This window comes from Drosophila ananassae, assembly GCF_017639315.1.
Source record: "Drosophila ananassae strain 14024-0371.13 chromosome 4 unlocalized genomic scaffold, ASM1763931v2 tig00000240, whole genome shotgun sequence".
In the NCBI taxonomy this organism is placed as follows: Eukaryota; Metazoa; Arthropoda; class Insecta; order Diptera; family Drosophilidae; genus Drosophila; species Drosophila ananassae.
In genome coordinates this window covers 263,432-279,607 of record NW_025319046.1, presented here as the reverse complement: position 1 = coordinate 279,607, position 16,176 = coordinate 263,432, and the positions used below count along the sequence as shown (strand labels likewise).

The 16,176-nt window shown below is 37.2% G+C and overlaps 1 protein-coding gene across 1 annotated transcript; it reads right to left on the bottom strand.

The window, feature by feature from the left end:
- Nucleotides 1-4,697: 4,697 nt before the first annotated feature.
- On the bottom strand, nucleotides 4,698-8,463 carry LOC123258008 (beta sliding clamp-like). Its single transcript, XM_044717933.1, has 2 exons — nucleotides 6,520-8,463; nucleotides 4,698-6,436 (listed from the first exon to the last, which is right to left on the bottom strand). Exon 2 carries the CDS (start codon nucleotides 5,853-5,855, stop codon nucleotides 4,698-4,700), a length of 1,158 nt encoding a protein of 385 aa, XP_044573868.1. The 5' UTR covers nucleotides 5,856-6,436; nucleotides 6,520-8,463.
- Between the last annotated feature and the right edge of the window lie 7,713 nt (nucleotides 8,464-16,176).

Below are 16,176 nucleotides of genomic sequence, written 5' to 3'. Positions count from 1 at the left end.
TTTTTCTCTAATAACTCCCAATCAAACAATTTGTGTGGATCTGGTTTACGCATTGTATAGCCAAGCTCTGGATCATACACTATAGTTCCTATTTCAGAATGACTAAATATCATATCCCTTTTAATTTTAAAACGCTCCATAAGGTATAAAATCAGCTCTTTAACAGATCTCATTTGCTCTTCCGGAAAAGGCTCAAGTCCTGTGTTTACAATTTCAATACCTACAGAATAGTTGTTAAGCTTCCGTAACTCTTCAAGCTTACTATCTACCTTAACTCTTGCATAACTAATACCAGCATGCCATGCTTCTTTCTCTAATGGAACCATTAAGGTGATGTTGCCATCCCTATCGACAATAAAATGAACTGACAATCCTCTAGCATTCAGCGTATCTTTTGTACCTTTTAGTGTTGATGTTTCAGTATGGTGAACTATAACCATTAACACTTTTTTACCTGCCCTATCACCATAATTTAAAGCTGAAGCTGGATCTAAAAATAACAAATCCTGATCTTTCAATAATGGTAATTTTTCTTGTAAATCTTGAAAATCATTCTCGATATTGCTTGAACTGGATACTTGCCCAGATATGAGAAATGCTGAGACAGTAATCAGTAAAACTAATAAATATTTGTTGACTTTAGATAGTTGGATTTTCATACCATCTTCATAAACACTTTGTAGATAATTTTTCATTATATAGTTAGAATAGGGTTGTTGAATAAATTTACAAGACAAAATCATACTAGTCTGGTAGTAGTAACATGTTCAGAGATGGAGCATTTAAAGTGCTAGGAATAGATTCTGGAGCGAACCAAAATGAAATCAATAAAGCATATCAAAATTTAATGAAATTAGTTCACCCAGATAAAGGAGGCTCGGAATATTTTGCACAAAAATTAAACGCAGCACGTGACAGGTTGCTGAAGAGGTAATTAATATTGCTTTAAAGTTTTTATTTGTGCGTAAAGGATAAGTTGCTACAATAAAAAAATAAGATAAAAGTAGCAATGGACATGTGTTCAGAAAGGTTTAAGTTATGCAGGAAGATAACAAAAAAGAAACAATAAAAGAAGAAAAAGGCATATTAGGATGGATAGAATATAGATTGCCTATATTTTCTTTTCTAAGACACACTGCTTCTTACCAAGTGCCAAAAAACTTAAATTATGCTTGGAACTTTGGCTCTTTGGCTGGTATAGCGCTGATTTTACAAATAATAACAGGTATATTTCTTGCTATGCACTACACTCCGCATGTTGATTATGCGTTTAATAGTGTAGAGCGCATAATGCGAGATGTGAATTACGGGTGGTTAATACGCTACACTCACGCTGTTGGAGCATCGCTCTTCTTTATGGTAGTCTATGTTCATATAATGCGTGGATTATATTACGGATCTTATAAAAGACCGAGAGAGATGGTGTGGTTTATTGGAATATTTATATTTTTTGCAATGATGGCAACTGCCTTTATGGGATATGTATTGCCTTGGGGACAAATGAGTTTCTGGGGTGCAACAGCTGGGGTGCAACAGCCAACTTATTTTCTGCTATACCTTTAATTGGCAATAAAATAGTTATATGGTTATGGGGTGGTTTTTCAGTGGATAACCCAACCCTTAACCGTTTTTTCGCTCTGCATTATCTTCTGCCTTTTGTTATTATTGCTTTAGCTATGCTTCATGTGATAGCTCTGCATAGGTTTGGCTCTGGTAACCCAAGTGGAGTGGAGGTAAAATCAGATAAGGATACCATCCCTCTCTATCCTTATTATATAGTCAAGGATTGCATAACTTTTGGTCTGTTTTTTGTAGTTTTGTTCGCATTTGTTTTCTATGCTCCCAATTATCTTGGGCATCCAGACAATTATATAGAAGCTGATTCTATGGTCACTCCGGTACATATAGTGCCAGAGTGGTATTTTTTACCTTTTTATGCAATGCTACGTTCAATTCCAGATAAACTTACTGGTGTGCTTACCATGTTTGCGTCTATTTTAGTGTGGTTTTTGTTACCTTGGCTTGATAAATCAAAAGTTAAAAGTGGTGCTTATCGCCCGGTGTTTAAGAAATTTTTTTGGGTTTTTGCAATAAATTTTGTACTTCTTGCCTGGCTTGGAGGACAAGAGGTAAAAGAGCCTTACATCACTATGAGTAGGCTATCTACTCTTTATTACTTTGCATACTTTGTGATAGTTTTACCACTGCTTAGTAAGTATGAAAAGCCAAAAGAACCACCAAAAACCTTAAGTGATTCTGTGCCGGAGATGAGGTGATGTCAATTCAAAGCAGATCTCTTACAAAATTCTCTGTCATCCCAGAGCTCTCTTCTGTCATCCCAGAGCCCTCTTTTGTCATCCCAGTGCTTGACACTGGGATCCAGAAAAAAAATAAATGGATTCCAGCATCATGTACACAATTGTATGAACGTTGTATACAACACACAGTGTCATTCCACTATCTTCCGTTGTCATCCCAGTGCTTGACACTGGGATCCAGGTATAAAAATACTTACAAATCATGCAATGGACAACAGATTCTAGGAGTGCATGATAACCATAATGTCAGTGATGAAATAAGCTGGATTCCAGTGTCAGCTACTTGCATGACATCAATTCGAAATTTACTAAAACAGTGGTTATGCATGGGATCTAATGTATTTGCAATCTTCTGCATGTTATTTCTATCTAGTCTTATATCTGCAGAAGAATTTAAATCATTACCAAATAAGAAAATAGACTGGAAATTTGATGGAATTGTCGGATCTTTCGATAGAGAGTCAATTCAGCGTGGCTATAAAGTGTATAAAGAAGTCTGTGCTGCTTGTCATTCAATGAATAGGGTAGCATTTCGTAATTTGCAAGATGTCGGTTTTTCTGAAGAAGATGTAAAACAAATAGCAGCTTCTTATCAAGTTAAAGATGGTCCGAATGATTTGGGTGAAATGTTTGACAGACCTGGAGTACCTTCGGATTATTTTATTGCGCCTTTTGATACAAAAGAAGCAGCTGCAGCAAGCAACAATGGTGCAGTCCCACCAGACTTATCATTAATTATTAAAGCAAGGCATGATGGTGCAAATTATGTCTATTCATTGTTAACAGGCTATCAAAACGGCGAACACGATGAAAATGATTTATATTTTAATTCGTATTTTCCAACAGGCAGATTAGCTATGGCGCCACCACTTTCTGAAGGAATGGTGGAATATGATGGTGCAAGGCAAGCCACAGTTGAAAATATGGCGTATGATGTGATAAATTTTTTACAATGGGCAGCAGAGCCAGAATTAGAGCGCCGGCATAAACTTGGATTAAAAGTAGTGGCGTATTTTATAATTTTAACAGTGTTTTTTGTATTAACTAACAACAAAGTTTGGAGCAAGCTCTATAAAAAGAAGTGATAGTCAATTTTGCCTCAAGCACAATGGTTGTCATCCAAGTAGCTAACACTGGTTCCTTTATGACGGTGTCATCCGAGTAGCTGACACTGGGATGGCTTTGTCGCATCGTACCTTATACGGTAATAATTTACGATAAATTCATGTAGCCATTTCGAATTTAGCCATACCAATGTCAGTAAATTTATTAAGCAAATAGCACTTAATGAGCAGTTCTTTTTCACGATTTATAGCTCTTTTCATAGAAGTCCGGATGTGATAAGGATAAGGAGGTTGAATGCCAGCAGCATATAGTTATGATTTAAGAAAAAAAGCAATGGAGGCGCTAGACGAAGGAGAAAGCAGAGAAGCAGTGGCAGCAAGATTTAAGATTGGACGAACTACTTTATGGGAGTGGCAGCACTGTAGGCTTGACCATAAATTATGTTAAGATAGAAAATGACTATTTTAGATAGAGCTTGATGTAATGCAGTGCGATACAAAATAACGGTAGAATATAATGGTAGTAGTTTCTCTGGTTGGCAAAAACAGCAACACTCTGCTAACTCAATCCAGGAGAAGATAGAAAATGCTATATTTAATTTTAGTGGTGAGAAAATTGCCTTGTACTGTGGTGGAAGGACCGATGCTGGGGTTCATGCTTTAGGACAAGTTGCTCATTTTGATATGGAAAAGGAATGTGAGCTTTATAGAATAAGAAACGCAATAAATTATCATTTAAAATCAATTCCTATAGTTGTGCTTAATGCAGAAGTTGTAGATGATGCGTTTCACGCACGGTTTTCAGCAAAAAAAAGATATTACGAATACAGAATAGTTAATCGCTATGCTCCTGCCGCTCTGGAGACGGGTTATGTATGGCAAGTGTTTAGCCCACTTGATGTAAATATTATGCGTGAAGCTGCTAAACATCTACTTGGAAAACATGACCTTTCAAGTTTTCGTTCAAAAGATTGTCACGCCGCAAATCCGATAAGAACAATTGATGATATCGATATAGTACAAAACGGGAATCATATACACATCAAAATATCTGCTATTTCCTTTTTACATAACCAAGTGAGGATTATTGCGGGTACTTTAGTTGAATTTGGAAAAAATAGAACCAATCCGCAAGAAATGCTACATATATTAAGCCAATGCAAAAGAAGTGCTGCTGGGGTTACCGCGCCGCCTTTTGGCTTGTATTTGGTAAAGATAGATTACTAATTTAATAAAAAGTAACGTTCTTAGTGAAATAAGTGTCATACCGCCGCAGTATCTCCAGATCTCGCTAACAAGCAGCGAGATGACGAGTTTAAGTTCTCATTGGCATCACTACATATAATACACTTGAATCATCTTCATCAGTGATAATTGTAGCACTATTACCATCGGCTAAGCTAAACTTACATTTATTTTTTATGCAAGATAGAACATCAAGCAAATAACGCGAGTTGAACCCTATTTCTATAGGGGCTTCATTGTAGTCCACTTCTATGGATTCAGTTGCATCACTGCACTCTTGGGAGTTTGAATGCAGAGTTAGCAGCTTTTCTTGTAGTGAGAATTTAATAGATTTTACTTTATCAGATACAACAACGGAAACTCGATCTATAACATCTGAAAGTTTTTTACTTTCAATAATCATATGCTTATCTTGAGATGCTGGAATAACTGCTTTATAATTTGGAAAAGTCCCATCTATTAATTTTGATATTAGAATATATTCACCGCATGTAAGCTTGATTTTTCTGTCTGAGAGTTTTACTTTAATTTCATTACAATCGTCCAATATTTTTAACAGCTCCATAACAGTTTTACGTGGAATGATCACACCAAATTCGCCATTGATGTTCCCAGGCTTTGGCCTCTTTATACATGATAAACGATGGCCATCAGTTGCAACGCAGTACAGAAACTGCTCATCTGTATGTAGATATATTCCATTTAAATTATACCTTGTATCATCTAGTGATACAGCAAATTTTGTTTTAGTTAATAAGTCTATCAGGTCCGTATTTAGTAGAATAAAATCATGTTTATAATTGTCTTCTTCAAGAGCAGGAAAGCTGCTTGAAACTACATTCGGTAAAGAAAAGTTTGCATTTCCGCAAGACATCAATAATTTTCCTTGGTTGTTTACTTCAAAATTGACATCCAAATCAGCGGGTAACTTCTTCACTATGTCATGTAAAGTATGCGCTGAAATTTTTACTTCTCCTTCTGTTAATACGGTTGCAGCAAGTGAGGCAAACATTGAAATGTCAAGATCAGTTGCCATTAATTTTATGCTGCCGTGTTGTGCTTTGATATTTATACACGCCAAAACATCTATTGAATTACGCCTTTCAACCACTCCACTTACTCTGGATAATGTATTTAAAAGACTTGTGCGGCTCACGCTAAAACGCATCTGCTCGCACACAGAATTTTGCTTTTTGATTTCTGTATCTACACCTGCAACCTCTGACATTGCTAACTCTCAAAAATATATTTTAAATGATATCCACATCCCATATAAAGTAAAGTGCTATTTATATTTCCATTGAAAGAGTAGTCTAGTTTATACTATAGCTGGGTATTCTGTTACAATAATTTACTTTGTATGGCATAAATCATGCATTTTTTGATACGCTTTTTGAAAACCAAGTAGGGAATAAGTATCATCAATGGTCACTGTTTTTGTTTTTCCATTAACTACCATTGATAATCCCTGCTTCATTTTTAGAATGAGATCTTGATCTATTTTTGTATGCTCTGCCCACGCAAAACTTCCCTGTATTATGGGCAGTGTATATTTAATTTTTTTGTCGATATTGAGAGCTACAGGCTCCTTATCATACTGAAAACCAGAGGTAACGCTTACCTCATCTGCTTTTTTATCAACATAACTAACCATTACATACGGCTTGCGATTGGTTGTATAATATTCGCTTTTTTTTTTAGGATAGGATACAATATAACATACTTTCTCTCCATCTTCCAATGCAGTATACACGAGCCAATCTTTATATTTTTCCTTCAATTGTACATCACTAACCGATGCAAAAGCGCCTATCGAAAAAAATATTAGAAATATAAAAAAACTACGCATGCAAACAAAATTTCAAACTTTCAGATTGTATATATTGTTTTACCTTAGCCATCGCCTGCTCAGCCAACTGCCTTATTCTTTCTCTTGAAACACAATATTTTTTACTAAGTTCATCCAGAGTTTGAATGTTTTCAGACAAATATCTACTGATAAAAATGTCTCTTGCCCTTTCGTTGAGGCTCGCTAGTGCATTGTTTAAAATTGCTTCTTTTAATTCTTTTTCTTCATGATTCTGATAGGTTACTTCTTGACTAACCAAGTTACATGGGATCATATCTTGTAGCTCCCTTTTAGAGTCATCACCTATTTTTATGCAATCGTTTAGCGACTGATCCTTACAAGCCATACGGTAATTCATCTGCAGAACGTCTCCTTCGGATACAGAAAGCTCATTAGATATTGCTTTTATTTCTTCATTATTTAAGGTTTCCCTGTTTGTATACTGTAAAATTCTTTTTTTTATTTTACGTAAACTAAAAAACAATCTTCTTTGTGCTTGCGTTGTGCCTATTTTCACAAACGACCAAGATTTCAATATAAAGTCTTTTATTGAAGCTTCAATCCACCACACCGCATAAGTTGAAAAACGAAACCCTAAATCAGGATTAAACTTTTTCACTGCATGCATTAAACCCATATTTCCTTCCATGACCAGGTCCATCAACAATAGTCCATAATTTTTGAATTTCATTGCAATTTTCACTACCAAATTCAAATGGCTGGTAATCAATTTATGAGCAGAAGAAACATCCTTATATTGGTTCCAATTTTTTGCTAATCGTACCTCTTCCTCTTGAGACAGCATAGGAAATTTTTGCACCCTAGCAATATATTGCATGAGATTGGTTCTGCTATCGACACATAAGTTTGCCATTGAGGTCAACATAACAACTTAAATTAAAACTTCATGCATATAATATATTGATTTTCCAGCAAAAATTCAAGCTTTGATTTGAAAAAAGTACAAATTTTCCATCTAATTTCTTGGAGACAGTAGGCCGCAGTGTTAGCTAATTGGATAACATTATGTAACTTTAGATGATATTCTACCAGTACAATGGTAAACGTTATAGCTTAAACACATAGCAAATAGTGTTATTCCAGTGCCTTGACACTGGAATCCACATTTCTTTTTTCTAGATCCCAGTGTCATGCTACTTGAATGACAAGAAAAAACCCACTGGGATAACAAGACTGAGATAGACTAAAAATTAAACGCTACTCCAGCTTCTGCACCAACAGTGCTGTAAAGAACTTTGAGTTCCCCCTTGTCTTTGCTTGCTGCAGCAGTATCTTTATCAAAATGAGCACCAAAAGAACCGAAATAACGAGCTCCAGCATAAAGTTTGACTTCTGGAGTTACATCATAACTAACACCAGCTTTTACTTGACCAGCAAAACCAAATTTACTTTTTTGATCATTCACAGCGTCTTTCAAAGGAGTGCTAATATACGCTGCACCAACACCAACACCAACATATGGAGTGATAGGCATATCTTCAATTGCTATATCGTAATAAACGTTAACTAGCCCTGAAATTGCTGTTAAACTGTCTGCAACAGTATCTGGGTTAAATGCTGCACCTGTAACATCATTTTTGTTTAGCTGTGAATAAAGCCCTTCAACATCAACCCTGATGTCGTCCATTTTGTAACCAAATGCACCACCACCAGCTATAAAAGATGCTTTTAATGGATTATGAATGTCTGTGGCCTTTTTATATTCAATACCTTCAATTTTTGTGAAAAGAGGTAAAATTTCACCGTTGTATTGCAAACGAACGTAGTAGCTAGTTTCTTCATCACTTATTGGACCAACAGGATCTGAAAAAGCAGAGTTTGATAAACTTAGCAACGTTGCTAAAGCGGCTGCTGAAAAAAACTTTTTATAATGCATAATTGTCCTCGTAAAAAAAATTAAAATTCCACTTTAGCAGTCTAAGTAACAACTAAAGTTAAGTCAAGTGCTAACTTAATAACACAAAATATTCTACATTTTAACTAATTTTTAGGAGAAGACAAAGATTTTATTAATGAATAAATACGACTTTTGATTTTTTGGTATAGCTAACACAGGTAAGATTTACTATCGAAAGACCTCGTCATCTCGCTGCTTGTTAGCGGATGAGAAATCCACAACTGTACGAACATTGCAATTTGGGCCTACCAGGAGGGCAATGCCTCTTATCCAAGTACCATCTTCTTGTCATCCCAGTCTGGGATCCAGGAATTTTATTAAGTTGGTAAGCATAAAAGTAGCCGTTTTATGTTAAAACACAATGTTCTTGATGAGATTACGGCAAGGCTGGATTCCAGACTGGAATGACATCGTTTACTATGTGCCATATTGCAATGTTTGTACAGTTGTGGAATGAATCACGGTATGACGTAGGGCTATGCTAGTATAGGTACATTATATGAAGAAGTACTAGCGTTGGGAATATTAGAAAAAAAATACTTACACTAAAAGAAACTTCAGTAGTAAATTCAAAAAGGAAGTTTAAACCCAGATGGTAAACCCATCATACCTGCAAGATCAGAAGTTGCATTCGCCATATCTTCTTCTGCTTTTTTAACGGCATCATTAAACGCTGCTGTTACTAAATCCTCTACTATATCTTTTTCCTCATTTCTCATAAGTTCTAAGTCTATGTTCACCTTTTTAGCTTTATAGCTACCTATTTTTATGACTTCCACTAATACAGAAACTTTGCCACCACCAGAAATACCTTGAAACTCTTTTCCAACATATTTTTCTTGAGCTTCTGCAAGCTTTTTTTGCATCTCTTGCGCTTGTTTCATTATTTGACTAAAATCCACAACTTACTCCTTATTTTCTATATTAACTACTTTTGCACCTTTAAACGTGTCAAGGATATCCTTAACTGCAGGTGCATAATTTAAATTACTCACTTCCCTGTTTATATAACCTGTATCAACTGCAATAACCCACTCTTGCTGAGTCACCTGGTTTAAGTAATTTTTTAAATCATTGCAAAAATTACTATCCAACTTAGATACAGCTTTTAATTTTAAATATCCAGGTTTACAATCTATTAATTGTAGATTATTACACAGTTGTTTGTAAAGATAAATTTGGTTACTTCGCCTTAATAGTTGCAAAATCTTATCAAAATCGTAATTTTGTTGTTTATTTTCCACATGGATCCCAGTGTCACGCACTGGGATGACAGAGTGGGGTTGTTGTTTACTTTCCACATATTTTTTTGGATCCGAGTAGTCAGCTACTTGGATGACAGAGGGGGAAGGTGCAACAGGTCTGCCCTGTCTATTTCCTTGCTCTACATTCTGCGAAAGAACTTTTTTGATCACCTGTTCCGGAGAAGGCAGATCAGAAAGATAACAGAGGCTAATTAACATCATTTCAGCAGCAACATCGTTGCATGTTGAAGTTTTTATATCTTGAATACCTTTAAGCAACATCTTCCACAATCTCGAAAAAAATATTAAAGATCTCTTTATACTTAAATCTTTTATCCTATTCTTTTCATGCTCTGTAACTGCATTATCAATCTCTTTTGTAATCAAAAAACGGCATACTAACTGAATTGTTTGCAATAGACCTTCAAAAATACTAAGTGGGTTTGCTGTTTTTACCGCCTTGTCAAACACTGATAGAGCTTTCTGTAAATCACCTTCTAATATTGCCCCTAATAGATCGAATATAATATCTTTATCCACTAGGCCAAGTATGTCTGTCACATTTTTAGTGGATATTGCACCATCTTTGCTATATAGCACTGCTTGATTCATCAAAAACAAGGCGTTACGCATTGAATTTCCAGAGTGTCGTGCAATTAATTCTAATGCTCCCTTTTCAATGGAATAACTCTCTTTTTGTGCAACATCATTTAAACGTTCCACTATTTTAGCTACAGGAATGTTGTGTAAATCAAATCTTTGACAACGTGCAATAATAGTTATTGGTATCTTTTTTATTTCCGTAGTTGCTAAAATGAACTTTACACTAGATGGTGGCTCTTCTAGGGTTTTAAGTAATGCGTTAAATGCACTGCTAGATAGCATGTGTACTTCATCTATAATGTAGACTTTGAATTTAGAGCTTATAGGTGAATAGCAAATATCTCCCAGGATTACTTTAATATCGTCAATGCTAGTGTGACTTGCTGCATCGATTTCAATTACATCTGGATGGCTTGAATTTTTTATTGCTAGACAATTTTCACATGATCCGCAAGGTTCAAAAATTGGCCCCAGGGAACAATTCAAACATAAAGCTATTATCCTTGCAGTGGTGGTTTTACCAACTCCACTACTACCAGAGAGCAGTATAGATTGTGGGATTTTGTTTAAAATAAAAGCATTTTCTAATACACGCACTAATATATCTTGACCTACTAGATCTTTGAAGCTACTAGGACGATGTTTTAATGCTATATTCATAGCCTCGGATAAAACAAATAATGAAATAGGTATGCAACCCAAAAAGGTTCTGATATGGCTGCTTCATTTCTGATCTGACCAAATTACAGAGTTTTTGCCTGCATACCTTATAAAATATTATACTTTTTTTTTTATTTAGCAAGGTATATCCTATATTAACCTTAATAATTTATATGTTAGATCTCTTGCAACATTACTTTGGAGTAAACAACTGTTACCCAAAATACTCTTCTTCTGTCATCCCAGTGCTTGACTACTTGGATCCAGAAAACTTAATTTTAAATGAATACATCAGGCTGTTGTATAATAAGAGCTGGATTCCAGTGTCAGCTACTTGCATGACACCACCTGCTACGCAAACTTCTGTGGACTACAAAGAAAGTTCGTACAGTTGTAGGTCAAGCCATAGGGTAACAAAAAAAGGATATTGGGATAATAAAAGAGGAACATTATGATTTTATATCATTTTCCTCTTTGTCCATTTTCACGAAAAGTTAGAGCTCTTCTCAAAGAAAAAAAGTTGGGCTGCGATTTAGTGTATGAAAATCCATGGGAAAAGCGGAATGAATTTATGGAGATCAATCCAACCGGGCAAGTACCAGTATTAATAGATAATAACTTTGTAATAGCGGATAGTAATGCCATTTGTGAATATATAGAAGAGACTTACAATAGCAATGTCAAATTATTTGGTTCATCCACTATTATTAAGTCTAAAATACGCGCTCTAATCAATTGGTTCGATAACAAATTTTACAATGAAGTTACTAAGTATATTATGAATGAAAAAGTAATTACTAACCGCAGCCCTGACTCTAGATTTCTTCATGCAGCTCAGCATAACCTGCCTTGCCATATGGAATACATCGAACACTTAATTAACAAGAACGTTTGGCTTGCAACTGATAAGTTCACTTTAGCTGATATTACTTTAGCATCGCATATTTCCGTAATGGATTATGTAAGTAGTTTTCCATGGGAAAAAAGTAAAATTTTAAAAGAATGGTACTCCATTGTTAAATCAAAGCCTTGTTTTCGTGAGATATTATTAGAGAGAGTTTCCGGTTTAATCCCTCCTAAACATTACGCTGACCTTGATTTTTAACTTATGTTAGCTTTAAAGCTACAGTCATTCCTTCATCAGTTGGAATCAATATAGAGAAATATTTTTTTTCATCTGATAATCTATTATTAAACTCCCTCATAGCATGCCATGATTTTTCTGATACTTCTTTTGGAGGCGATTCTAAAAATACTGTGTTAAACAATAGAGTGTTATCTGCAACGATTAGCCCATCTTGTTTAATGTATGACTCTGCCCAATCTAAATATTTAGGATAACCACCTTTATCAGCATCGATAAATATCATGTCAAATGGTGCTTTTGCTGATAATTCATTAAGTTTTTCCAATGCATTGCCTTCTATTAGAGTAATTTTATCACTCAGATTAAAAGCACTAAAATTTTTTTTTGCTATTCTTGAGTATTGAGGGTTATTTTCTATTGTATATATGTGACCATCTTCCAGTAGAGCTTTTGCCATGCAAATCGACGAATAACCGTATAACGTGCCAATCTCAACAATACTTTTGATTTTATGGATTTTTATAAATAAACTTAATAGCTTTCCTTCTTCAGGGCTAATCTGAATATGTTGCTTTTTTTCAAGAATACAATATTCTTCTATTGTTTTATATTCTTTTGCAAATAGATTTCTTATGTATGACAATTTTATACTAAAATTATTACGCATATATTATAAATTAGGGAGGCTTAATTCATACACAATTTATAAATATAATAATATAGTTTGAAATAATAAAAATATTTATTTTAAGTTATTATTTCATAGTATAAAATTTTAAGTGACAAGGATTATTATATATTGTACTATAGTTAACTAGTATAATAAGCAGTCGATTATTGTGCTGGAATTAAAGAGATTGATCCCCAACCGGCAAGACGAATGAGCAGTGGACTGTAGAGTAATATGTTCTTGTCAGTTTCGCTGTCTAATTGGTACTAAGAAAATTTACATTTGTGGAACTTAACGATAGGTGTGTGTGTGCATACATGTTGTGGATTCTAAAGCTAGTAGGTATAGAAAATATAAAGATGACAATATGGGATAACTTATAAACTATGTATCGATAGTCCATTCCTAAACATCCCGGGCCACCCTGAAACACGGTTTCTGAACTGAGTAGTTTCGCAATTTTCGTTATTGGCCGGGTTTTGAGCCGGATGATCCGGACTGCTCGAACCTTATTGTCCTTTCCTTGGAAAGTGTCGATCACCTTCGCTAGATGTCATAATGCTGGTGGTGTGTTGGACTCCTTGACGAGCGCAACGCTGCCGATCGAAATGTTAGGGGTTGGCGTGGTCCACTTAGGACGCTGCTGATGCTTCGCCTCTGCTGACAACTGCGAATGTTGGATTCGTCCACCTACTCTTAGCAGGTTGTCCTTGTCGATGATTGGTGAGATCTTGACCAATTGAGATTGGTTCCCTAGAGCCTTGTTTGCGCGTAGTAACTGGATCTCCTGTTGAAAACCAGCTTGAGCGTGTTGCAGCCACCGAGTCCTTGCTGCCTTGATCTCATCGAATGTTAGAGAATTCGATGTTTGTTTCGAAGATGGGTGCTTCATGCGATGAATGAAGCGCAAAACGTAAGCAAGTGTGTGTATAAGCTTCAGCCAAGATGAGTTGCGATTGAGAAGCTTATCCCATGGGTTGTCCGTCGTGACATTCGTCTGCGCAGCTAGGCAGGTAGTTTTGACTTCGTCTTGTATGCGTTTGTCTGAAAGAGAAGTACAGTTATGAGTATTGTTCAACCTTTCCAAGAATTGTTCCTGGTCCCTCAGCCATGAAGGACCCTTCCACCATAATTGGAAGTCAATGAGCTCGGATACTCCCAAGCCACGGGATGCGCAATCCGCTGGGTTCGATTTTGAGTCTACATGCCGCCATGCATGCTTCGGGATGGTTTCGAGGATTTCTGAAGTGCGGTTCCCAACAAACGTCTTGAGTTGGGCTGGTAAATACGATAACCATGACAGGACTATCGTCGAATCACTCCATGCGTAGATCGTTACGTCGTTGTTCATTAGTCCAGCTTTTATGGATTGCAGAAGTTGACTCAATAGAAGTGCGCCACATAGTTCCAGGCGCGGCAAAGACTGCTGCTTCAAAGGTGCCACTCTGGTTTTTGCAGCAAGTATGGCGACCGAAATGGTTCCATCGTCGTTAACCACTCGGCTGTATACCACCGCTGAGTACGCCTTGGTGGATGCATCTGAAAATCCGTGCAATTCGATTCTCTGTTTGTCGCTTTTAACTAAGCGCGGTATCTGGAGCTTGTGAAGGTTGTCCAGATCAGCTCGCCATTTGAGCCAGTTGTTTGCTAGTTTGCTCGGTAGTTCGTCGTCCCAATTCAAATTCAACAGCCAGAGTTTTTGAAATAGTATTTTGAATTGAACTACGATTGGTGCTAATAGACCGAGAGGGTCGAATATACGTGAGACATCCGACAACACTTGCCTCTTGGTGCAGCGAGGGTCTTTCGATAGGTTTACATTGTACGCCAATGTGTCCTCTCCAGGGTGCCAATGCAGCCCTAGCACTTTGACTGGTGATTGTGAGGAATCCGTGTTATCCTCCGATTTGATGCGTTTGGTATTCGATACCCATTTCCCGAGCTCTAGGTTAGCACAGGACATCAGTTGGACCAGTTCGTCCCTGTTGCGTAGCAGCTCATCCTCACTATTTGCTCCAGTGAGAACGTCGTCGACATAGAAGTCCTCCAACACGATTTTTGCTGCGTTCGGAAACTCGTGCTTATGGTCAGCAGCTAGTTGCTCTAGCACTCTGACTGCTAGAAATGGTGCGCATGATGTTCCATACGTCACCGTGCATAGTTGGAAGTGCTTGATAGGATCTGAGGGATCCTCTCTCCATACGATTCTTTGATAGTCTCTATGTTTTTCGCTCACCCATATTTGACGGAACATCTTGACTATGTCCGCTGAAAAGACGTATTTGTACATACGGAATCGCAAGCACACAGCAAATAGGTCTCGCTGAATACTCGGTCCGATCGAGAGCGTGTCGTTTAACGCCATGCCTTTGGCGTCTTGATGTGATCCGTCGAAAACCACTCGAAGTTTCCGACCCAATACGGGATGATGTGGCAAGTAGAAATTCCTACCCTTGGGAATTTCGGTCGGTGAGATTTCTCGCATATGTCCTAGCTCCTGGTATTCCCTCATGAACTTTACGTAGTCGTTACGTAATTGTTGATTCTGTGCTAAACGTCGTTCAACTGATTTGAACCTCTGCAGCGCTCCTTGAAGTGTATCTGCGAATTGTGTTTCGGATACTTTAAACGGAAGTTCCACTATGTACTTGCCTTGTTCGTCTCGAGTGTGTGTTGCAAGAAAGTGTTTCTCCACCTCCTCGTCTTCAGGTTGAACTTCTGCCTTGCGTTGTATGCTCTCCAGCTCCCAGAACCTTCTGAGATAAGCATCGATGTCTATTGTCGTTGTGAGTGCCGTAGCGCTGCATGCGCGTGATGAAAGCAGTGATGTAATTACCCATCCGAAAATTGATGATATAGCAATGAGCTTTCCTTTGTCGTCGTAGATTTTTCTTCCAGTTATAACACTCCAAACGTGTTCGCTGCCCAAAAGAATGTCAATTGGGGCATTCGTGCTAAATTGCGAATCTGCCAATTGCAGATCGTTGAAAACTCGAAGTACAGACGCGTCGATGGTCTGCCTTTCCAATGATGACGTAATCTTTCCAAGCACGTGAGCCTGGACTACCAGCTGATCTTGCGAAATACGGGATTGGATGCTTATAGTGCTGCATCCCCTTGTAGTGTCTGCTTTGGTTGATGAAATTCCCGTAACCAGTATGCGTGATGGCGTACGAGCCAAACCAAGTGTTTGTATACAGCGTTCAGATATGTACGACAGTTCTGAACCCGTGTCCAATAGGAGTCGGCATGCAACCAAATCTCCCTTTGCGTTGCGAACGTTGACCATGGCCGTCGGCAAGGTGCTCCTGTTCCATCCAGTTGATTGTTGTGAATTTGCAGTGCCTTGTGCACATACCATTGCTGCAGAACCTTCTGCTTGTGCGATGTGACTCGTAGTCACCGTTGAGATGTGTGCGCTAGGATCCTCCTGATCCTCACCAGTTTGAGAGATTGTTCCAATAGCCTGTTGCGTGCGTTGCAGGTGCAACAGTGAGTGATGCTGACCTTTACATTGT